The 23,989-nt window shown below is 53.3% G+C and overlaps 1 protein-coding gene across 1 annotated transcript; it reads right to left on the reverse strand.

Moving 5' to 3' along the window:
- Nucleotides 1-5: 5 nt before the first annotated feature.
- On the reverse strand, nt 6-4,376 carry EMILIN3 (elastin microfibril interfacer 3). The gene is made up of 3 exons (XM_012781288.3): nt 3,813-4,376; nt 2,424-2,647; nt 6-2,155 (listed from the first exon to the last, which is right to left on the reverse strand). The coding sequence occupies exons 1-3, from the start codon at nt 4,007-4,009 to the stop codon at nt 387-389; spliced, it is 2,190 nt and encodes a 729-aa protein (XP_012636742.2). The 5' UTR covers nt 4,010-4,376; the 3' UTR covers nt 6-386.
- Between the last annotated feature and the right edge of the window lie 19,613 nt (nt 4,377-23,989).

Consider the following 23,989-nt stretch of genomic DNA (forward strand, 5'->3'; position numbering starts at 1 on the left):
ACAGTATCCGGGAAGCTGGCAGGTGTGAGGGCAGTTCTAGCGGGCATCACCGTCCTACAGAAACCCAGCCCAGACAGCTGGGGAGAGAAGCCTTCAGGGGCTGCAGACGGTCGCTCACGGGCAAAGGGCAGTATGGCCGGGCCCCTGAGAACAGGCCTGGAGGTCTTTGCACAGTTGCTGACTCTGGTTTGCAGACAGTGACGTGTGCGGGCTCTTAAGTCCACTGTGGCCTTTAGGCATGATGTCCCTGCCTTGACCACTCTCCTGAATTGTCCAGTTTGTGCAGCACCGAACATGGATTTTGGTGGCTGGAACAGCCATGTGGAGATGGCTGGGTGATGTTCCCTGGGTCGTGGGATCTGGGGCTTCAATCCCCACCAGCCTCCCTAGTCGGCTCGCCCCGACCGTGCCTGCTCAGCCAGCTGGGCCCGGCAGTCCAGCAGGTCGTCTCGGAGGCGGGCAATGTCCTGTGTGTGCTGGGCCAGTGTGCGATTCAGCTGGTCCATGTGGCCCCACAGGCCCTCCCTGGGCCAGCTGTCAAGGCCTGCCGCCAGCTCGCCCAGCCTCCTGCAGGCGCCCTCCACTTGTGCCACCCGCTGGTCAAAGTGGCCCACTGCGTGCTGGAGTTCCTGGGCTGTGTCCTGGCAGCGGCTGAGCCCGCCGGCCACCTTGGCCACGCCAGCCTTGAGTTGTTCCAGCTCACCCCGCAGGTTCAGGACCTGCCTGTGGCCAGCCCAGAGCCTGGAGCCTTGGCTGCTGACCTCCTCCTGGATGGCGTGGACTTCGGCTTCCACCTTGCGTTCTCGCTCATCCAGGGACGTGTTGGCGGCTGAGAAGGCATCAGAGTACTGGCTGACAGAGTCACTGAGGCCCGTGAGCGACCTGCTCACTGAGTTCAGGTTGACCTTGAGCAGAGTGATCTCACCTTGGAGTGAGCTGCCCGTCCCTTCTGCCAGCTGCCCCTGGACCTCGGCCACGGTGCCATTGAGCTGCTGGAGCAGAGCTGCATGGCTGGCCACCTGGCGTAGGAGGGCCTCGCTCCGGCTCTGCCAGCCCTTCACCTCTGCCACGAGGTTGTCCAGGATGGCTGAGGTGGTGCTGGGGATGCATGAGGTCTCCAGCGAGACCAGCCGTTGTTCCAGCACGGCCAGCTCCGTCTGCACAACGGGCCGTGCTGACCTGCCTGGTGGAGCGCTGCCCTGGCTTAGCTCCCCAGCCAGTGTCGCCAGGCGCTCCTCCAGGCTCTGCATGCGCTCTTCCAGCATGGTCCTGAAGCCGCCCACCCCCCAGCCCTCCATTTCCATCCTCAGGCAGCAGCCCCTCACTCCACTCTCTGTCCCATTGAATGTCTCCAGGCCCTCGAGTAGCCCGTCCACACCTCCCTCGAGCATGGAGGCAGAGAGTCGTGTGAGCTCATCCCCAGCCGGGCCTCCAGGGGCCCTTTGGGTCTCAGTGACTGCCTGCAGGGTCCTCTCAAGGCTATCCATACGGGCACTGATCACTGCCAGGTGGCCGCAGCAGCTGCCCCCGCCTGCTATGCTCAGGCCCTGCAGCCGGCTGCCCAGCTGGGAGAGCTCCCGGCGCAGGGCCAGCTCCCGGCCATCGAGGCTCTGGTGCAGCCTCCGGCTGGCTGCCTGGCCCTCCTCGCACTGCTGCCGCACCTCCTGCACCCGCAGGTCGCACGCACTCTGGACGCCTTGCAGCTTCTGCTCGAAGCCGTCCAGCAGGCTCCCCCAGAGGCGGTGCAGCCTTCGGTCCACGTACTCCTCCAACAGTGCCAGGGAGGTGAGTGGGGATGGCGGGGCCTCCCTCAGCCGCTGCAGGTGGGCCTCGTGGCCCAGTGCCAGCCCGTGCACCTCATCCAGCAGCTGCACCTTGGTCTGCAGCGTGTTGCTCACCTCTGTCACCTTGGTCAGGATCTCGTCCAGGGGAGGTGTGGGTGGTAGTCTGGGTCTTTCTCCTGGATCCACAAGCCCCTCAGGGATGACCCCAAAGCCCACAGGAGCAGAAGGAGCCCTGGGGCCACCATTCACCCTGTTGGGGTCCTCCTGGCTGGCCACCACACCACTGAGGGTACCATATGTTTGTGCCAGGCGCTGGACATCACCCTCCAGGCGTTCCAGACGCTTGCCAAACAGCCCTGGACCTTTCCTTCCTAGGAAAGAGAAGAGAACCCCAGGGGCATCACTGGCCAGTCCCTCTCAGCTTGTCCTGTTGCTGGGCCACCTAAGAGATTTTCTGTTCTAAGCTTACCTCCCTCAGCTTTGTGGGGGGGGGCTGGAGGTTCACCCTCATGTCCAATGTGAGATGCACCCTCCCCATCCCTGCCAGAGCTCAGCCAGCCTGGGTCAGTCCCCTCCCTGTCCCCACCACTGAGCCCAAGAAACCTGATCACCTTGGAAGGTGTCCATGGGCAGACTCACCGTGAGGGCTGGGGGCTGCTCTGCTGTAAGGAGGGGGCCTGAGGCCTGGGCCCAACTGCCCCGAGGGAATCTGGGGCTCAGGCTGCAGCCGGGGTGGGGTGGCCTCGTGGTCCGTAAGGTGCTCAGGGCAGCGTTCCCCAGTGAGGCCAGGGCAGCAACGCCAGGCGAGGTCTGTCACTGTCTTGTATCCGACCTTGTACTTGGGTCTGAGCACAGTGCGGTACCTGGGCCAGGGAGGGCAAGAGGGCAGGGTCCTGTACCTGTGGGCTGCAGCTCCCGCCCCTAGCTGGCATTCCTGGCCACCCCCAGACACTTGCATAAGGTCTGGCTCTCTCCCCAGCTTCACACCATCTGCAGGGTTTTCTGTGCTGAAGGTGACAGGGCAGTGGTGGTGTGGGCAGCCTTCCTGGGGCTCAGAGCCACCTTAGGGGAGGATGCAGGTTGAAGCCCCACCCTATCCTGTCAGCTCAGGGAACAGCAGGGATTTCGCTCCAACACTCCCAAGACAACCTGGACCCCATTTAGTTCATGCTGCCATAAGAAATTCCACTCAGGCTTCCATGGCACCTTGGGAAGCTCAGCCCCAGCCCCTTCCCTAGGGGTGGGGAGCGGTGCTGCCCTAAAGCTGGGGCCGGCACCCCTCTCACTGCCCCAGGAGCCGCTCTTGGCTCCCATCAGCTCCCCTTCGCTCTTTCTACTCCTCTCTTGCCAGCTCACAGAAGCTGGTGGAAGGGTACCTTTGATTTTGAGCAGAAAGAGGAAGGCCCAGATACAGGCAGGGCGCACCAGGGCCACTCCCTCTCCTGCTCAGCCACGTGCTGTTCACCCACTGGCACCCTGGAGCAACCAGGTTTGTGTCCAGGCACACATGGGAACCTCTCCAAGCACAGATGTGATATGCATATCACATCCGTGTGCCACCGCACACGTCCTCACATGCAACCAGAAGCCCTGGCGCTCTGGCTCCCACCCCCTCACCTTTGGCCCCCTCCTCACGGCCCTCCCTGTGTCTGCGCAGGCCCCTCTCTGGCACCACCCACTGCCTGGGTGACATTCTCCCCCACCCTCTGCCTCCGTCACTTCCTTCTCACCTTGCACTGCCTCTCCCCTGGAACCTTCCCCTTGTCCCTCTGTGGTTCCTGGGCTCCGACCCAAGCCTGCCCCTGTCTCCACAGGAGCTGCTCTGCTCCAAGTTCAAATCCCTGGGGTCCTACCTGGCTCCCTCCTTTGGGGGCCCTGGTCCACTCTGGCCTGTGTGGGGGCTTGGGTGAGTTCTTTGGAGTCCCAGGGGCTACCACCCCTCATGGAGTTGCCTGCTGCTCTCAGCTGAAGGCAGGGCTGGGGCTTGTGTCCAGGGAGCCCAAGTAGGTGGGAAGGGAGTACACTCACGTGACTGTCCCAGGGCACTTGGGCCCCCATCCACACTGCCGGTACTCAGCCTTTACGTAGCTCTCTGCTCCCTCCTGTAGGACGCAGGTCACGTTCCTGTGTACCACGTAGGCACAGAGGGCCCTACGGGGGAAAATGGCGTCCCTAGAATATCTGGCCTGAGCCAGGCCCGCAGAAGCTACTATCCTTTCCCCCATTTTTGGGCCTCAGCAGGGGACCCATCATGTGTCTTCAGTTTGTTCTCCATGTCCCAGGGAGCCAGGGCCCTTGCTCTGTGCTCCAGCCCCACCGTTCTCTCTGATCCCAGTGTCCCTGATGGGTGGCCACTGGGACAAGCACTATACTGAACCAGGAGGCTGACATGGCTGCCCTCCATGCCTGGGAAAGAGACCACACCGGATCCAACCCCCAACCAGGTGCCTGGCCACACCTCCCATCCTTCCCTTGAATGCCTTATCTTGACATTCAAGGCTTCTGAGATCCCAACTCAGTGACTTCTTTCAGAGCATGGTTCTCATCCATCATGCCCTGACTGACTCCTGGGGAAATTCATCCCTCCTGGCAGTTTTTCAGCCCCTGCCTTTGCTCCTTTCCTCAGCCAGTTCTTGCACCACCCCCTCCAGGAAGCCTGCTCTGATGTGCGGAAGCCTACTGAGCGTGGGCGGTGGGCTGGGCACTCTCCTACCACACCTCTGAAATTCAGCTAGAGTTCAAATCAAGCTAGCACCGCAGGCAGAGCCTCTACCCCGCCTGACTAAGGCCAGTTCGCAAGCCACCGCCTACTGAAGACCAGACGCTGAGGCAGAGGCTGGGGCTGCACTCGCGGACAAGCCGCAAGGGCCAAGGTGGCTGCCTGGCTGGAGCCGACCGCTGCGACGGCTGTTTCGCAACACGGGTCCAGGACCCAGATTCCCCCACCAGCTCTGCAGCCGGGCCGCGGTGGGCGTCCCAGGGGTTGCAGGACTGGGCTGACTGCAGGAGGGTGCACCGCTCCATCTCCTACCTGGCCGGGCAGGGGAGGGATGGGAGGCCTGGCGCGGGGAGCCCGCGTGCTTTGCGCGGACCGCCCTTCCTCCTCTCCCTCCACCTGGTCCGCTGCGCCGGGAGTTTGCACACAGCGCAGCTGGAAAATGTTACTTCTCTGGAAAGGTTTCCGCGGGCACTGCCAGGATCCCAGCCCCGCGCCAGGCCCCCTCGGCTTATTTTCCTTCGCCAGCCCCGCAGCCTCCCGGAGCGCTGGGCGACCGCCTGGGCAGGGGCTCGTCCCCGGGCGCCGCCCCCTCCGTGCCGCCACCCCAGGGCCCCGGGCCTCGACGCCCCCGCTGGGTCGGGGCAGGTGGGAGCGGCGGCGCGCCGCGCGGCCCCTTCCCTCCCTCCCTCTTCCCGCCCGCGCCCTGCCCGCGCTTACTTGTGCGACCCCGGGCGCAGCCGCGGGCGCCATCCCGTCGTGTAGAGACTGTAGCGGGAGGCGCCGGGCGGCGCGGGCCGCGCCAGGAGCGGGGTGCCCCTGGCCTGCGCCCCCGAGAGCAGCGCCGCGACGGCGCACAGCCAGACGTGCAGGCGGCGGCGGCCCATCGCGGCTCCCGCGGTTCCGCCAGGCCCCGTGCGGTGCCCTCGCCGGTGTCCACCCGCAGCGCTGCGTCGCCCCCGCCACTCGCCCGTCCGGGTCCCGCCGCCGCGGCTCGCGGCCCCCCGAGCTCTCTGGCCCGGTCGCCTGGCGCTTCGCGGCGGCTGCGTCCCGCGGAGTGGCCGGCGCTGCTCGCGGCTGGGGCCGCCGAGGGGAGGCGGGAGGCGGGCTCTGCGCGGATTAGCATAAACTCGGGGCCGCGCCGCTCTCGGCCGCCAGCCCCCCGCCCCAGCTCGGAGCTGACGCCCCGGGGGCCGCCTGCGAGCAAGAGGTCACGAGGGAGCTGTCTGGGTGGCAGGGGCGCAGGCCGCCACGCTCCGGGAGGCCCCCAGAACACACCCAGCCACTACTGTCGCCCTCGAGCACCGGACGAGGAGCTGAGAAGCGAAGCTCCGAGGCGCCTGGGCGCGGGGCTCCACAGGAGCCGCCCACTCGAAGGATGCGCTGATCTTAAAAGTCTGTGTGCGTCTGGGGACTGCAGTCCGGGGCTCTGGAGCCCGGATGACATCTTTGGGAGCAGCACTTCTGCAGCCACCTCCCTGGGACAGGTCCTGGACCGTCCCTGTTGGCTAGCTCTGCCTCCTAGCACCGCCTGTGTCTAGGGGTGCCCAGGACCTCTGATAACTCTGCTGTCCCTTCCCCAGGCGTTGTAACCACTGCACTAACCACTAGTCTGGTGGCCAGGCTGCCCCTCAGGTTCTCTGGAGGGATCATGTCATTCTCTTAGATATGGGCAGCACCGAGCCCCGAAAGCCCATCACCTCTCCAGTCCAGCGGAGAATGCTCTGCGCTCTGTGTGCAACTGAAGCTCTTAGCCAGCGGGGCCACTGCTCTGGGTCACTGTTAGCATCTAGTCAAAGAGGACCTCTAGGTCTTTCTCACCAGGAGCTACAATTAAGACAGACTTCCTCCGTATTTTGTTTGTGAAGTTGACTCTTGGAACTCAAAAGTTGGCGTTTATAGTCATCCTCATTCAGCATCACCTTGTTAACTTTCTGACCTGCAAAGAGCCTTTTGAATCTTGATTCTGTCATCCAGCAGAGTGGCACTTCTTCCTGGTTCTGTCTCATCCACACAGGTGGCTACAGCCTTCTGTGTCTTCGCCCAAGTAGCTGGCAGGTGTGCAGAATGGGCAGAACTCTGAGGCCTCCACGAGAGACCTCTCCCCAAACTCACTTTGAGATGCAAGGAAGAGGGTGGTCAGGGAGAGTGGAGCAAAGAGAAGTGTCCTGAGTAGCCATTTGGTGACAAGCGGTGGCTCCCCTTGTCTGCTTCCAATACCCCACCACTTGAGCTGGTTTGGGTGGGTTTCTGACCTCAGCAACCAAATGATGCGTAAAACAGCCTTTCCCCCTCTCCGTAAATCCAGGGAATGTGCTGTTACACTCTCCAACTTTTAACAGAGATGTTACCAGCCATTTTGCTGGGGGCAAGATACTGCAGTGTCCATAACATGCTCAGGATACATTGTATCCATAACATGTTCTTGATTTTGTAACCACTGACTTTCCACTTCTCAGAAAGTGAGACACATCTGGGGGGAAATGAACAGCACCCAGCTCCTCCCCCTGGGCTGGGCTCTGACTGCCTGGTAGCACTGCCCAGCTGGCTCGGGGAGAAAACTCCCCTACCCCAGAGGCTGTGGTCTTTTTCCACGGGGTTTCGCCCCTTCCTCCCGCTCCCTTCCCCACCCCCAGATGTGGGGCCCACTACTCACAGGGAGGAGCCTGGACCCCGTTTGAACTTGGAAATGTCCACGTAACAGGGGGCTGAAAGGACAGCTGGATTCCACTTCCCCTTTTCCCAGGTGGCTGACATCAAACACCAGGCTCCCTCTCTAACTGGAACAGTTTCGGGAGCCACGACCTGGGCCCCATTCTAGTGGGGGTGGAAGACATCAGCACAGGGAGATGCTCGGGGTGCTGGCTGGATCCAGCCAGAGCTGGGGTCTCCCCCGTAGACAATGAGGCCACTTTGTGTCTGCCAGACAGGAAACCTAGGGAGGCCAGAAACAGAGGAGGAAGGCAGACAGTCATGTTCCCCTGACTCAGACTGGAGTTTCCACACCTGCATGGAGACAGGCTGAGAGGCCACACACAGGAGCACGGGTTCTGTTCACAGGGACATGCACGGCCACATCCAGACACACCCTACCCGGCACCCCCCCAATACCACTGTCTCCCTGGCCTCCCCCTACACACACAGTTTCCCTGTCTTCACCAGCCCCTGGCAACAGGTGTGCTGCCTTTCTCCTTAGGAAGAGCAGAAGATGCCAAGAAGATGAACATCCTCTGCAGGGAGGAGGGCAAAGTCCTACATTCAGAGCCCATCAGTGGCACAGTGGGGGACATGAGAGGGGACCCTCTGTGGGACACTGCAGTTTCCCTCCTTCCTCTGCGGGCTGCCTGGGGCAGAAGGAATGAATTGGCTTCTGAGGGCAAGGAGGCTGCAAGAATGGATCTGGAAGCTGCAGAGAGTTAGGTGTGCTTGTGGAGAGCTAACACGTAGCTCTGGTACTTGGCATCCCACGTGCCTGGATACCCCTTCCCTGCCCATCCCAGAATCCAAGGCTCCTCTCCCCTCTCCACGTTCCTTCCACCTCACCCAGGATATGTCTCTCCTTTTTAATCAAGGGCCCACTACTAAGATCACTGAGAGCCACACAGAGTGTTAGGAATGTAGTTCCCCTAAAAGAGCCAAATAGAAAGCTCTGAAACTGCTGGCTTTCTGGCACAAGCCCTGCTGCTCAGAGACCACAGCCCCTGAAGCCAGCTGGTGGTGGGATCAGCCCTAGGGTACAGCCTCCTGACTCCAAGCCAGCCCTTTGTCCCTGCCCCCTCCCTCCCCCAGCTCCTTTCCTGAGAGTGCACAGCTAGGCCTCCCAGTACACAGGGCCACCTTTGGAAGTTCCATGCAGAAAGGCCCTTTGCCCAGACTCACTCTTTTCTCAGTATCAACATCAGCATTGGCATTTTGTGTATCCCTGCACCACCAAAAAAAATGCTACTGTCAAATCCACATGAGTTTCTGGGGCAGGGGTTTGCATAGACCCCTTCTGGGCCCCTGGGTAGAAGCATGAAATGTCTAGGAGCCTGGACCAGGTAGATGTGCAGCCCCAGTTGAGGGCCTGGGAGAGAGTCTAGATATCATGGAAACTAGACTCTAAAGCCTGGATGGACTTTCATTGGCTGAGAATGGTGCAGAAGCAACTTAAAAATTGTGTAGTGTTAGATGGGCTCACAACATGGACATATGCAAACCAGATGCGACTGTTATGCAAATTATATGCAAAACACACGTATGGGCCTCCCAACTATTGCAAATGCCAGATGCGGCCAGTTTAGCTGAGCCAGGTTGTGGGGCAGAGAGATGACCCTGGACTCTCCCTCAAGGGCAAGGAGGGGTTAGCCCCTAAGTGGTTCACACACTGGGGGAAGAAACCAGGCAGGAAGTGATTAGAGCTCCAATCCCAGCTGGGTTCCAATCCCAGCTCTTCCACTCACAAGTTGCATGACTTCCTTGGTATCACTTCAGTCCTCTGAGCCTCTGTTTTCCCATCTGTAAAATGGTTATTATGAGGAATTGATGAGGACATTGGCTAATGCTCCCATCCGCATAGCCAGGCACATAGCACATGCTTGCTGTGTGGGGCAGGGCTCCACAGAGTCCTTCCTGGGGGTTGGATGTCTGGGCTCCTCTCCAGTCACTGCAGTGGCAACTGTGTCCCCTGAGGCCATGGGCAGGACCTTTTCCCAGGGTAGCACATGCAGCTGTGGGTTGGGGGAATGTCAGTGCTTGGATGGGCCAGGAATCCCTGTACTACTCACTTATTCACAAATCTGTCAGAGCTCCCCTGGCCAGGGAGTGTGGGGGATGCTGTCAGTACCCCACCCAGACCCCTTCACCTGGCCAGTGCACCCACCCTTCCCCAGCAGCAAGTGTGGTGACCTCGAATGCTCACAGCTGCCCCTTCTGTGAATCGCCCTTTGCTGTGAGAGCCATCTCCCCCGGGAAGGTATGAACCTCCCACCCCACCTCAAGTGACTGATCCAGGGACACAAAAGGCAGCCTCTTTGCCTCAAGGGGGACAGCTCAGCCGTGCAGTTTGTGTGGCAGAGGCCCCTGGATCAGGCCCCGAATAGACTCTACCAGAGATCCGTTCTCGCTCTACCCCTCTTCTCTTGTTTTCTTCCCTCCCTTATATATTTCTCCTGAGCACCCTCTCAAGAAATCACCCATACCTAGATCCTTGCCTCAGGCTCTGCTAGTGGGGAACCTGACCCAGGACAGGGGGACAGACCTACAATGAGAGGGGGACAATGAACTTGATACTCTGCATGGTCAGGGGCCAAAGGGATCACAGAGGACAAAGTGACAGGATGCCTGGGCTTGGGAGAAGGGCATAGCAGGTGTTTCACAGAACAGGAAACACTAGAGTTCACCATGTGGAAAGAAAATGTCCCAGGTGATGGGTACAGCACGTCCACAGCCTGGAGGCAGGAGAAAGCCTAGTGCATTCGGGGAACCCTGCAGCGGTCTAGGTGGCCCAGATCCCAAGAGAGGTTGGCAGGGGCCAGACAAGAGGGGCCTTGGATTCCCCAGTAAAGAGTCTGTCTTAGGTCCTGTATTAAACGCTACTTAAAAAAGAAAAAAAAAAAAAGAGTCTGGACTTTACAGCTGGCGAGTGATGTGTACAGAACTGGCATGAAAACATCCTGTGTTGCCAAGGTGGGGCGCAGTCACAGGAGGCGGGGTACCTGTGGGGTGGCTGCAGCAGCTATCAGCCACTTAGGGTGGGGAACAGGGCAAGAGAGGCCTTCAGGACAAAAAGCTGCTAGGCCTTGGTGGTAATTGGAGGCAGTGGGGCGGGAAAGAGTGTGGAAGGTGCCAAGTAGAGGGGAGACAGAACGCCAGCACTGGGGCAGAGTTTAACGAGCGGTACGCGGCAGGGGGCTGCATTGTCTGTGCCCACACAGCCAGGGCCAGGCTGAGTCTCGAGCTGGGGGGCCTCAGGGAATGTGGGTGTTGACCAGAGTGCCTGGGGCCTGGGTCTGCTCCCCACTGGAGGCGCTGGCCTCGGGGTCTGACAAGGACAGGGCTGTGCAGAGCTGCCCAGGCACCCATGGAGGGTGGGGTGCAAGGCCCTGGGAAGGGCTCTCTGCCAGCTGTCCCCTAACTCTTCTATTCATGGGCACCAGAGTAAAAACCACACGGGATTACCCGCTGGTGACAGAGGGGCCCGGCATGCGGTGGGTGGGTGCGGAGGCCAAAACAGGCAGAGGAGCGGGTGACCCCTTCCAGGGGGAGGAGAAGGGAGGTTGTTGCCATGGAAAATTCATGCTTGGACAGGCAGAACCTGACCTTCACTCAGACACTGCCCTCATCTCAGACCTGCTCTGCCTTAATTCCTTCATTTGCTGGGCACCCACTTGGGGCTGGAAGCACAGGCAGGTCAGCCCCAGGCTCTGGCACCCAGAGCTCAAGGCACCCAGAGACTGGGAGGGACAGAGGTGGGTGAGAGTCAGGAGAAGTCCCAGGAGGGGCCAGAAAGGGGCCTGGAGAGGGACAAGGGGAGAGAGCATCCCTGCTTGGGGGACATGGAGGAAGGGGCTTAGGAGGGATGTGGCTGTGTACAGGCTGAGATCTTGGGGAGGCTGGGGAGATGGTGCATGTGGACACTTGGTCCCCAGCCCCCTCCAGACCACTTCCTAGATGCCATCGGCACGGCCAGTTTCTGCACTGAGTCGCCCTCCAGACTGGCAGTCTGTGGGGGCCATCTCTTGCCCATGTTTGCTGAATGGATAGACCGTGTGTGGGCTTTAGACTGGTCACTCTGTAGCCATGAGGAGGGTGCACTAGGCAGGCTGATGCCAGGATCCAGGCAATAGTGAGGGTGGGGATTTTGGAGGCAGAGCTGCCAGGCGTCAGTGAGCTGGCTGGAGAGAAAGGTCAGGCCTAAGGTCAGAGTCATGAGCCCCCACCCTGGGGGCCTCAGGCTAGATGATATATTTGGCATCTATTCAAAAGAGCTTCCTGCCAGGGTCTGACCTTCTGACCCCCTCCCCTCCAGAGCAGCCCAGCCTTCTCCTTTGGCCCAGGACCCACCCACCTGCTCTTGCCACCCACCATGTGACCTCTGGGGCCTCCCCCAGGTTGAGTCACTGCAGCTAGGGGCTCCCACATTCCTGGCTACGCTGGTGCTGGCCAGCAGCCCTGGCTCCTTTGGGAAAGTATGGGTAGGAGGCTCCCACGGGTGGGATTTTACCCCTCCCTTCCCTCCCCTGCCCCAGGGCTGTGCTGGGATTAGGGCATCTTCCTCCCTGGCTGGTCTCATTCCTGCCCACATGGCACAGGGCCACGATCCCACCTCCAGTTGGAGCCGAGCCCTCCCCTTACTGCCCCTCTGCCTGTCTGTGTCTGTGACCTCCTGAGGGCCCCATCGACCCCTAGCCACCCACCCACCACGGAGTCCTGGGTAGACGAGGGGAGGGGAAGGGGGATGAGGCAGCACTGCCAGTTGGGAGGCTGTGCTGCTGCCAGATGAACTCCCACCTTGTCCGTGAGCACAGACAGGGGTGGAAAGCGTCCCGAGAGATTAGGGTGCTTCTCCTAATCTCTGCAGGTTTCTGGCTTGGGGGTCCCTTTTGCTGAGACAAGGAAAGAGGGGTGGCACAAGTTTGGAGGGAGGCCACATTGAATTGGAGGTGCCTTCGGGTGCCCTGGAGGAGGAGGATGTCCTGGGGCTACAGCTCCTTCCTAGCTCAGGACACGGGGCAGGGGGCTGGGGCGTGTGTGACCCTCCAGTGCAAGGTCAGGGGCCTACCACACCCCACTGGTGTCCAGGGCTCCTGTTGGAGCCACAGGGGAGTGGCTAATGGCTGATCTTGGGGACTCCTCCTCCCAATAGGTGGTGAAGGCACCTGGTCAGAGGGCGGGAGCTGGCTGAGGCCCATCCCTCTGCTGCCCGCAAAGTCATCCCTCCCTGCTCCACTGCCTGGCACCCCCCAGGTTGCTGCCACACCACCAGGTGCCCTTTCAGCCTTGGGTCCCTCATGGGCCCCATCCTTGCTCCCCCTCCCCACCCTCTCTCCTCCCTCAAGCCATTTTTTTTCTCCTTTTCCCACAATGAGGAAGAGCCTTGACTGCCCGCTATATCTGGAGCCCAAATTATCAGCAACAGAGAAACCCGTTCCTCACCACGAGGGCCTGACTTGAGACACTCAAGTGCCGGCCTGGTTGGCATTCCTGGGAAGAGGGGGGGTGTTTGCGCTCCACACTGGCGAGGGTCACCTTCCCCAGAAGAAGGGGCTGAATGGCTCCTAATGAAGGAGAAAATAAAGACTAAAAGAAAAAAGTGTTCATAACAAAAACAAGTCAAATATTCAAAACCCGCCCTTCTCATTTATCTGAAATCGGAGAGAACTTAACTCACTGAAAAAAATGAAGACTGTGGGGACACAAAGATCTCCAAAGGAGTCTGTAAAAAAAGCAAGGGACATTTAAGGTGAAAGCCAAGGACAAGAAGTCAGCGAAGGAGACCAGAAAGATGTGGTCAGAGGAGCAGGAGGAGGCGTGGGGGGAGGGAGATAGAGGGAGACAGACACCAGCCAAGACCAGGGAGGGAGGGAGAAGTTTCCAGAAAGAGACTCAGAGAAGGTGAGTTAGGATTTGCATTTCCCAACCCAGAGAGGAGGCAGCGGTGCCCCTGCCTGGGCCAGGCTGGGCTGAGACAGGTGGAGGGCGGTGAGGGGTGTGGAGGAGTGTGGGAAGATCAAAGGCAGCTGGAGGAGAGTGAGGAGGTCCCGAAGGGGTGGGGTGCTGAGCTGGATGAGCCGGGAGGGGCCTCTGCTTCTTGGGCTAAATGGGAGGTGAGGCCCCTGGGATTTGGGGTGAGGATGAAGGGATAGTTAGATGAAGCCAGGAGGCGGGAAGTTTTGAGGAAGGGCTAGACCACAGCCTTTGGCGCTCAGCAACTTGAGGGTGGGGGCAAAACTTGGCCCATAGTGCATGTCCAGCTGCCAAGGAGCACCTGCGCAGGTGGGGGAGGCTGGAGGGAGTGAGCACCAGTGCTCCCCAACCAGGTTCCAGGGGAAAGCAAATGTAGAGCCAACAGAATCACCACAGGGCCTTTGAAATTTACTGAAACCAGGTATGTAAGCTGTAAAACACAACTCTACTATTTGCTTTATGGCAATATAAAAAACAAAACAAAACACATTTTCACCAAGGAAAAAGAAAAAGGAAGGAAAACAAGAATGTTTGGGAATGAATTGACCAATGCTGGTATTTCTGTGTGCCCTCTCTACCTGGCTGGTGTCCACCTGCCCACCTGCCTGGCTTGTGTATCTCTGTGCTTAGAAATATTTCCTACTCTTTACTTTTTGATATCTTGACCAAGGGTGGCTGTGGTTTCTTTCTTAGAAACTGTGATTAGTTAAGAACACATTCTGGGCCAGGAGCAGTGGCTCAGGCCTGTAATCCCAGCACTTTGGGAGGCCAAGGTGGGAGGATCGCTCGAGCCCAGGAGTTTGATACCAGACTGGGCAACAGGGAGACACTGTCTGGACAAAGAAGAAAAAGAAAATTAGCTGGGCGTGGTGGCCTGCGCCTGTAGTCCCCGCTACTTGGGAGGCTGAGATGACGCCACTGCACTCTAGTCCAAGCAACAGAGCAAGACCCTATCCTCAAAACAACAACAACAACAACAACAAACACAGTCTGTTGTGCTTTTCCACCAAGAACTCGCCCAGGGAGTTAAGTAATGGCACCAAAATCGAGGCAGAGAGTGAATGAGACCATTCATTCACAGCTGTGTGTCCCTTATTGGGTGAAGGTAAGTAATGGTCGATATCGCTCTTTAAAGAACACAAAAGGTTCTGTGCAAACAATAGGATTTTTAAAGAGGCTTGGTAATCAGAAAGATTTAACATTTTATGACTTTTTCCAGTTGTCTGTCATTAAAAAAAAATCAGCCGTAGAGATAATCTTTATTAAGCAGAGAGCATACCTTGTAAGTCTGTTTATGAAGATATACTTTTGGAGTTGTTGGAGATCAGAGTCAAAACTGCAGGAGACGAAATCTTTTGATCAATGAAGATGAGTGCTGATTTTTGCAAAAGTGTGCAAATTCCAAATGAAATTTCTGGGAAAAAGAAAAACTGAAAGGTTATAGGGTTTTGTGACCATCAATATATACCAAGCTTTTAGAAAAAAAATCAATCACTGGACCCTAATATTGGATCCACAGAGATTTATTATGTTATTTGCTCTTTGGTATGTGTTTAGGAGTTTCCATAATGAAAGGTTTTTTAAATTATCTTAATTTAAGAGTTGGAACAAATGACAATAGACACCTGTCATTCCTCTTTTCCCTTTCTTATTGTGGAAGCTCTGCTATCTACTGTCTTCCGCTAGTGCTGGCCTTGCCTTTTCTGGTTTCTTTTTGTTTGTGTTTTTGAGATAGGGTCTCACTCTTTTACCCAGGCTAGAGTGCAGTGGCATCATCATAGCTCACTGCAACCTCTAACTCCAGGGCTCAAGTGATCCTCTCTCAGCCTCCCAAGTAGGTGGGACTATAGGCTCGTGCCACCACACCCAGCTACTTTTCTTCTTATTTTTTTGTATAGACAGGGTCTCGCTGTTGGCCAGGCTGGTTTCAAACTCTTGGCCTGAAGCGATCCTCCCCCCCTTGGCCTCCCAAAGTGCTAGGATTGCAGGTGTGAGTCACTGTGCTTGGACCCGTTTTTGGTTTTGATAAAAACAAAAACAAAAACTTTCATGGCAACTAGGTACCAATTAATTCCTCCCGACAAAGGGCTCTCTTCCCTATTTCTCCTTCCCCAGCCAATAGGAGATATGTACGATGCCTTTGCTGGTTGTGCATTATGGTGTAAGCCTGTAGTCCCAGCTACTCAGGTGGCTAAAGCAGGATAGCTTGAGCCCAGGAGTTTGAGGTTGCTGTGAGCTAGGCTGGCAGTCATGGTGCTTTAGCCTGGGCAACAGAGTGAGACCCTGTCTTAAATGAATGAATGAATGAATAAATAAATAAATAAATAAATGAATAAATAAATAAATAAAATGCCTTTGCTAACCCCCTTTCTCCTCCTCAACACCTACATTCTTGTTGAGATCATCCAGCACTTTTCATTGCAGGCTAGCAATACATCTTGTTGCATCTCTCTTTTGTTAAAAAGAAAATACTTATTTAGCACTTGTAGTACCAATTCCGTCTCATCTATCATTGTCCATTTGGAGCTCACGACACATAGTTTGGTGGGGCATGGCTCACCATGGCCTCCTTTTTGTTTCACCTCTCTCGTGTCCAGTCTGATTCATTCACTGCCTGATCAGATTCCTTTCTCACGTTTCCCCCATGTGGGGAAATTCTCTCTGAATCTTTGCATTGTTTCCATCCTGGGAAGGTGAATGGCACTGGGGCTGGTTAAGGGTGCTTTTCTCTGCGTGGCCTGTGGAGATGATTCACACTGCCTTGTAGCATTGCAAACGAGATATATGATTTCCGTCGGATTCTCTTATTTCTATGCAACTTATTTTCTCATTTGGGAAGCTTGTATGAGTTTTCCCTTTAATCATGGAAATCGGGAGCGTTCCCAGGCTATGCCTAGATGTGTGTCTTTTTTCCATTATTCCTGCCTGGAACTCAATGAGCCTTTCGATCTGCAAACCCAATGCGTTCTTCAACCCATGGAAAATTTTCTTTCTCATTTTAAAAATGATTGCTTCTCCTCTATTCTTTTTTTTTCCTTCTGGGATATTTATTCTTATTTTCGTTATTTGCATAGTACAGCTCCTGGATCTCTCTCTCCTAGGCGTTTTTATATTTTTGCATTGGGTTTTGCATTATCCCTTGTACTTGGTTCCCCAGTACTCCATTCTCTTTTCCAATTTGTTTTAAATTTAAAACTATGTCTCCTAGTTCAGGAAAGTATTTTATTTTGCATTTGATTTTTTTTTTTTTTGTAAAGATCTGTTTATGTTTTCTTTTCTTTTCCTGTTGTTTTGCAGGTTGTGGTTGGTCTCCTTCTGTGGTTCTGAGCTAATTGCAGGCTCTTCCTTCCTGGCTGCTGGATTCCCTCAGGTGCTGATCTTCCTCCGTTTGCCCTAATCATCCCCTGGGCTCAGGTCCAGCTGACAGATTGGCTGTGCCTTGTTGTGCCCCAGGAGGGAGCTCTGAGTCCCTATCTCCCAGCCTAGGGATTGTGCAGGTCCTCCCAGGACCAGCCAGGGCTGCTGGCTCTGCCTCTCCTCTGGTGCTTCCCTGAGCCAAGCTCTCTCCTGGAACCGTGGAGATCTGATTCTCACCCAGGGTTCTCTCTGCTGCGAGTCCCTGCTGTCTGGCCCAGAGGGAGACTGTCCTAGGCCAGCCCACTCAGTACAAAGGCCCTGCCCACCTCTCCAAGCCTGGCTGCTGGCCGACCCTGGAGTTCTGCTGCCGGAGCCTGTTGGAGCTGGAAAAGGAGGGCAGTGGGACGCTCCGGCTGTCATCATCCCGGAAGTTTAATTAAAAACAAGTTCTCAGGTTTCCTGGATGTGGAAGAGGTGACTGGGATCGATTGTCTTGTGCAGGGTATTATAAACATATATCTGGAAAAAAAAAAAAAAAAAGCTAAGAGGAATTGATTTGAATAAACCCACTACGAGGTCTATGACAATGCATTAGCATGCATAGACAATCGAGTGGCACTGAAGGAGGTTTGAGGAGTTCTGCACATTTTTTTTGGTCCTGGTAAATGATGACATTTTGTGAGGAAAGGAATGAACCTTAAATTGCTCCTAATTCTGTTCTTGGAACAACACAACATATCTGCCAAAAGAGCTTTCCAAGCCTTGGAAGTGGGTGAAGATGAAGTGTGCTGGAGGTAGGATGACTTCTTTAGAACACATGGGACTGGGCCTCAACGGTGCATCCTCAGCTGCGACTGAAAAACTTCCAGATGCCATTAGAACACGGGACAGTGCAGCCAATCATGCTTCGAATCCTGCAGGGGATCAGAGTATCCAATGGCTATCACCGTTTCCAAATTTTATCTTCTGTTTTGCATTTTTTTTTTTTTACCATGTTAAGTGTCACAGGAATTTTTTCTAAAGAGCTTCAAAGTGAAACTATATACATTTTCTTTTCCTTTTAAAAGCCAAAAAAGATCGCCATCTGAGAGACCCTCATCTGAATGGCCTTTCCAGGACCCTTGGGATGGAGTGGATAGATTGTGCCAAAAAACAATTCCTAAGGACTTCAAAGTTGAAAAATATTTCTTTCAGACGAAAAGAGCTTCCGAGGTAAAACGTGTGATGCCAGTGCAGATTCTGCATTTCTCCTGGTTTTTCAGAAGAAATGTATTAAATTAGTATCTATGATAAAGGATGGGTTCCTAGATCATCAAATTAAAATTTACACTTTCCTAGAAATGATCATGTTGAAGTGAAACAAACTTCTGAACTGCCCCATTCAGATAGAACAAAATAATCCATAGAAATGGTCAAACACATGCAAAACTTGTGTAAACTGGAAGTACTTTTGATCCCACAATTCAGAGTGTCTTTTACGAAACTCTGGAAGTACAATGTCCGCTCCAGTTGCAGCCACTTAATTGATCTTGGCAGCTTGGGGATTTCACACGGGCTTCACCACCCTGCTCCTTGGTCTCCGCTATTACATTTGGCAGTGCAGAAGGCTCATTTTTTAACTCGTAGTGGCCTAGAAATCCACTTCTGCTGCCCTATCCAGTAAGAGGTTCTGGGCCTGATGGCTGCTGAGTGGGACAAATCACAATGTTGACTGTTTCCTGAGCTTCCACTTTTTCCACCCTGAACTCATTAGTTCATTCAATCTTCAAGCAACCCTGAGGGAAGGAGCCATTAGCCTCATTTCTCTGGGGGAAAGGCAAGTGAGGCTCAGAGAGGTGAAGTGACTTGCCCAAGGTCACACAGCAAGTGAGAATGAAAGCCAGAGCTGCCTGATTCCAAAGCCAGTGTCATCACTGTGCTGTAACCAAAGAGGTGAAGATCTAAGGCCCTTGTGACATCATGGATTTGTCTGCATTTGCTGAGATAAAAATGGTGTATTACCAATTTAATCTCATCTCTAAGAACTTTTCATTTCAGGAGGTATAATGTGTTTTATTAGATGATGAGATACTTGAGTATGGTTCTGAAGCTCCCTGCTGAGCAGGGCCCACTGTGGAATGTCCTGTTTCTGGGATGGGGATGACATAAGGGACATACATTAAAACGAAATGTTTCGAAATGATTCCCTGTTATTAAGAAATAAACTACCCTGGCTAAACAAACTGTGAAACAGTCATATAATGGAATACTACTCGACAATGAAAGAGGAACAAAGCACTAGTTTGTGCAGAAACACAGATGAGTCCCAGCAGCCTTATTCTAGGCAAAAGAAACCAGACACAAAGAACACACTGTGCATGCTTTTATTTAATTCTAGAAAAGCCAAGTGCATTAGCTTGCTAGGGCTGCCATAGCAAAGCACCACAGACTAGGTGGCTTAAACAACAGAAATTTACTGTCTCACAATTCTGGAGGAGAGAAGACTGTGATCGAGGTGTTGCAGGCTGGTTTCTTCTGAGGCCTCTCTCCTTGGCTTGTAAATGACCATTTTCTCCCAGTGTCTTCACATGGTTGTCACCCTGTGGGTATCTATGTCCTAATTTCCTCTTATTTTAAAGACACTAGGCATATTGGATTAGGTCCCACCCTGATGACCTCATTTTAACTTAATTACCGCTTTAAAGATCCAATCTCCAAATATAATCACATTTTCAAGTATTGGGGGTTAGGACATGTAAATTTTGAGAGGACACAATTCAGCCCATTGACTAGACTATGGTGAAACAAACCAGACTGGTGAGAGTGGGGGTTGGGCACATGCTAGGAAGGGGCCTGGGGAACTTTCTGGGTTGATGGAAACTTGTATGTGATGATTCGTGTTTGAGTTACACAGGTATCTATGTTGTCAAACTCACTAGAATAGTAAGCTTAAGACTTGTGCATTTCATTGTCTGTTAATTTTGCCTCAAAGAAAACCAGGAACAAATATCAAACTCTATTTAATGATATGCATGCATATTGAGGGATAAAGTGTACTGAATGTCTACCAGTAGCTTTCGAATTGATGGAGGGGTGAATAAATGGATAGATTTGTGAAAATGCAAGTATAGTTGGATAACCTAGGTAGTGGATATATGTGGGTAGTCACTGTACAATTTCAACTTTTCTATATGTTTGAAAATTTTCATCATGAAATGTTGGGGGCAAGAATTAAAAAATAAAATTTTCATCTGAGCATGTTAGCCAGACATTTCTCATAAAGCCTCTTCATTGCTAAATCAAGTCACCATGAGCCCATGCCCAAGTCATTTGAACTTCAGTGTCTCCCACTAATGTTTTAGCCCCAGTATACCTGGGGCCAGGGAGGGGCAGTAGGGAGACAATTCTGGGAGAGGGCTGAGGGTATTAGGAAGTTCTAGGGACGAGCTAAGTTGTTCAGACTTGGAGTTCGAGGAAATTGAGGTCCAGAGTTGTTTAAGCATTGCTGTTTAGGATCCAGGGAAGTCCATGATCTTTTTTTTTTTTTTTTTTTTTTTTTGAGACAGCCTCGCTCTGTTACCCAGGCTGGAGTGCTATGGCATCATAACAGCTCACTGCAACCTTGAACTCTTAGGCTTGAGCAATCCTTCTGCCTCAGCTTCCTGAGTAGCTAGGACTACAGGCACATACCACCATGCCTGGCTAATTTTTCTATTTTTGGTAGAGATGGGGATTTGCCATGTTGCCCAGGCCAGTCTCGAACTCCTGGTCTGAAGCGATCCTACTGCCTCGATCTCCCAGAGTGCTAGGATTACAGGTGTGAGCCACCGTGCCTGGCAATGATCTTTTCTCTTAAGCCATGATGTACTTAGGTCTCTTGGGGGTGTTTGGATGGGCATATGAATGATATGGAGTTGGCAGCATATAGCACGTAGTAGGCACATAGTGTTTGTTGACCAAATATTTGAATGAGATTGGAAAGGAGGCTTCCAAAGATGTAACCAGCAGGAGACAGTGAAGCTGCCTGTCTTGGGGAAGTGGGGGCATTCTGTCTCTACCTCTGGCCTGGCCTGCGATACCTTGAGAAACGGGCCCAGGAGAGGCCGCTTGGTTCCTGGACAGCCAGGGCGAGGGCACTTTGCCACATTCTTAGGAGAGAGCACATCCAAACCAATTTCTTTTTCTAAAAACTCAGTGCTAATGGGTTCCAGATGTCTGTTTGTTATATAATGGGGTTTGTTTTAATAGCGTCAACTTCCAGATGTGCAGCCTGGAATCAAGAAGCCCGTTGGCCCCCTGAGGACACTGTGAGCCAAGCTGAGAGCTGCCTGGGGGAGAGATAGACATACATGCAGGACCAGGGAGGGGAGAGGAGCCAGGGTGCCTTCTTGTTGCCCACTGGGCCACTCACCTGCCCAGCTGCTATCCCCAGCCTGAAAGGCAGGGAGGGTGATCCAGTCTTCTTTTTGTCAGCCCTGACTCTGAGCAGGGCCTCCCAGGGGACAGCCAGAAAGGCAGCCTGGGAGGGTCTGCTGTGGAATCCCGGTTGCACCAGTCGTAGCTGCGTGAGCTCGATTAAGTCACTTGGCCTTGCTGAGACTCACTGTCTCTGGCTGTAAAGTCGATGAACGCCATCCCACCTACAGCGGTCACTGTGGAAAGTGAAATGAGGTGAGGGCACACAGTGCAGATTGGAAAGCCTTAGGCTTTTCCCTTTGGGCAGCGTGGAAAGACCAGGGGCCCTCGTAACTCAGCATCCTTCCCTACTCCTCTTGCCAACCCCGAAGCCACTGGGCAGCACGGGCTGCATTTTCCCTGGAACACTGGAAAAGAGCCAGTGATGGAGAGAGCTCACTGCCTCCCCCAGTGGCTTGTTCCACGGCCCGCAGCTCTGACAGATAGAACATTCTTCCGTTCGCTGAGCCAAAGGCGGCCTCTGGGTGACCCCCAGCTAGTTGGAGTTCTGCTCTCTGGAGCTTTGCTGAGCAGTCTACACGCTCTTCTACCTGATGGCCCTAGGGTGTGGGAAGGAGGTCTCCCAACCTTTTTCCTCTTAGGTGGCTGCAGCTATAACATCAGTTGAACTAAAATTAAGACTGCTTTAGGAGAAATGTTCAAGGGTCCCAAACAAGAAAAGCCACAAAATCTGAATGTAGTCACAGGAGAGAGATGTCCACAAAGGGAAAACTCATTACCATAAAGGAGGTCATCATTTCCAAATTAATCTATAAAAACAATGCAATTTCAACAAATTTCCAATCAAATTGGCAAAGTGGTAGGGGAGGGAATATAGAGTTGGCATGGAAAGTAAGTGTAGAATAGTCACAATATTTCTGCAAATGAAGTACACTAAGGCAGGACTTACCCAGCTGTTAAAACATATGGTAAAACCAGAATGCTTCAAACAGTATGGCACTAGCACTGGAACAGCAGAGAGAGAAACAGCACACAAAATGAAAAGTCCAGAAATAGACTGGTCTACAGATGAGAATGCAGACTGTGCCAAAGAAATGCACTCCAGAGACAACAAACAGGAAATTTTAACAGTGGTTACCTTTAGGGAGAGGGACTTGGTGTGGGGCAGTGGTGAGTATGAGAGAAGAGTTCATTTTTCCTTTTGTATCTTTTAGGATTGTTTGACTTTTCCAATCTTCTATATATATATTGCTTTTTAAAAAATGCCAACATACTTTTATATCACTAGATGATAGGTAGAAATTTTGATCCCTTTTGTGTTTCCTCCTTTGTACATCTCTGTATTTAAGAGAACCTAATAACTGTTATAACACTAATAACAAAAGGATATATAGCAAAATGTTAGTGGTGATTACCTCAGGGAGGTGAAAGGGGAGGCCTTTCACTTTCTAAGCCATGCATTTCCATACTTTGCATCTCTCTCCTCCTCATTTCTCTTCTTTTTTCTAGAGAGCAAGAATAACTTTAAAAATGGAGAAGAAGAATAAAAATTTGAAGGGGGGAAAAAAAAAGCCAAAACAACAAACTAGGGCAGAAATGATGGATTACTCAAGAAATGGGACTGAACAACTGGCTAACAATTCGGAAAAAATAAAGTTAGATTTCTACCTTACACCAAAATAAACCACAGATGGCTTAAAGATTTAAATGTTAGAACTTAAACCAGAAGAGAAGCTGAATACTTACACAATTGTAGGATAGGGAACAACCTCCTGAGAAGACATCCTAGGAACAGGGTGATAGAGTTCATGACATTACAATGGAAGGCTTCTTTCCAGCAAAACAAAGGTCAAACTGAGAAAAAGAAGAGAAGATTTAATGGAGGATCAAGAATTTTAATACATAAAGAGCTCTTATAAGAATTCCTGCCTCTTAATTTTTTTTCTAAGCCTAGAATAGAGGGAAGCTGACCACAGTGGAATCAGAGTTTCCTAGGGCAGGAGGAGGGTGGGAGGGATGGGGCCGGGCCAGAGTGTTCAGGATGGGGGTGGTCGGCTCAGGGGCGCCGCTCCAGGGCCAGGGTTGGGCGCCCTCCATGTGGCAGGGGTTCCCCAGTCTCCCTGGCATTCACAATCCTATCTGGTGCCAGCTGCTTGCCCAGCCTGGCCTAACCTCCCTGGCCAGGACATCTAACATTTTGCCATCCATTCTCACACATCGGGCATTTCCTTATTTCCAGGACTTTTGCAAATGCTAGTAACTCTGCCTGGCTCACCCTCTCTCATCTCTACTTGAAAAAAAAGCCAACTGCTCCTTTAAGGCTCAGCTCATACCTCCCCTGTTTTGCAAAACTGTCTTTGACCCACCTACTTGCACCCCCCTCACTAGGGAGCCTCCCCTGGGGCTCCCACGGCACCTGCCCAGCATTCTGCCCAGCACTTGTCACACTGAACTGTCATTTCCTGCTCACCTTTCTGGGTCCTCCTGCTAGACTATGGGCCCCTCAAGACAGGGGGCTCCATGGGCCCCCTTCCCCCTCCCCAGGTCTGGCAGGGGGCAAGTGTTCAACCAGTATTTCATGAAGAAGTGAATTATACTCTGAGTGACAGAGGAGAGCAACTGAATTGACGCCAGGTGAGTTTCATGTTCAGTCCATTTCTTTCCTAAAATAGTATGATTTTATTAAAAGCAAGGACTCAAGTTATTTAACTATGATGTCATTATGACAAATAATTTTCAAGATGTATCATTCAATTATGATATAATAACTTCTCATAATGACATCACAGTTAAAAGAGGTGCCAAGTCCCAGTAAGATCAAAAGAAAGAAATACACCAAGGGCCAGTGGTACCTGAATGAGCTTAACTATGTTGAAAGCCGTGTGGAGTGTGACAATGGTCTCACATTAGGCTACGGGCCAGGCGTGTCCCTGTCCTTGAGATACCTACCCACAGCCTGCTAGGGAGCGACTGGGTGGGAGAAAGAGCTAAGTTAGTGACATTCCAAAGTTCTGTGGCAACACAAAGGAGGAAGTGTGTCTGTGCTTGCCAGGAGATCACAGCTCTCCGG

The sequence above is a fragment of the Microcebus murinus genome, chromosome 16 (genome assembly GCF_040939455.1).
Source record: "Microcebus murinus isolate Inina chromosome 16, M.murinus_Inina_mat1.0, whole genome shotgun sequence".
In the NCBI taxonomy this organism is placed as follows: Eukaryota; Metazoa; Chordata; class Mammalia; order Primates; family Cheirogaleidae; genus Microcebus; species Microcebus murinus.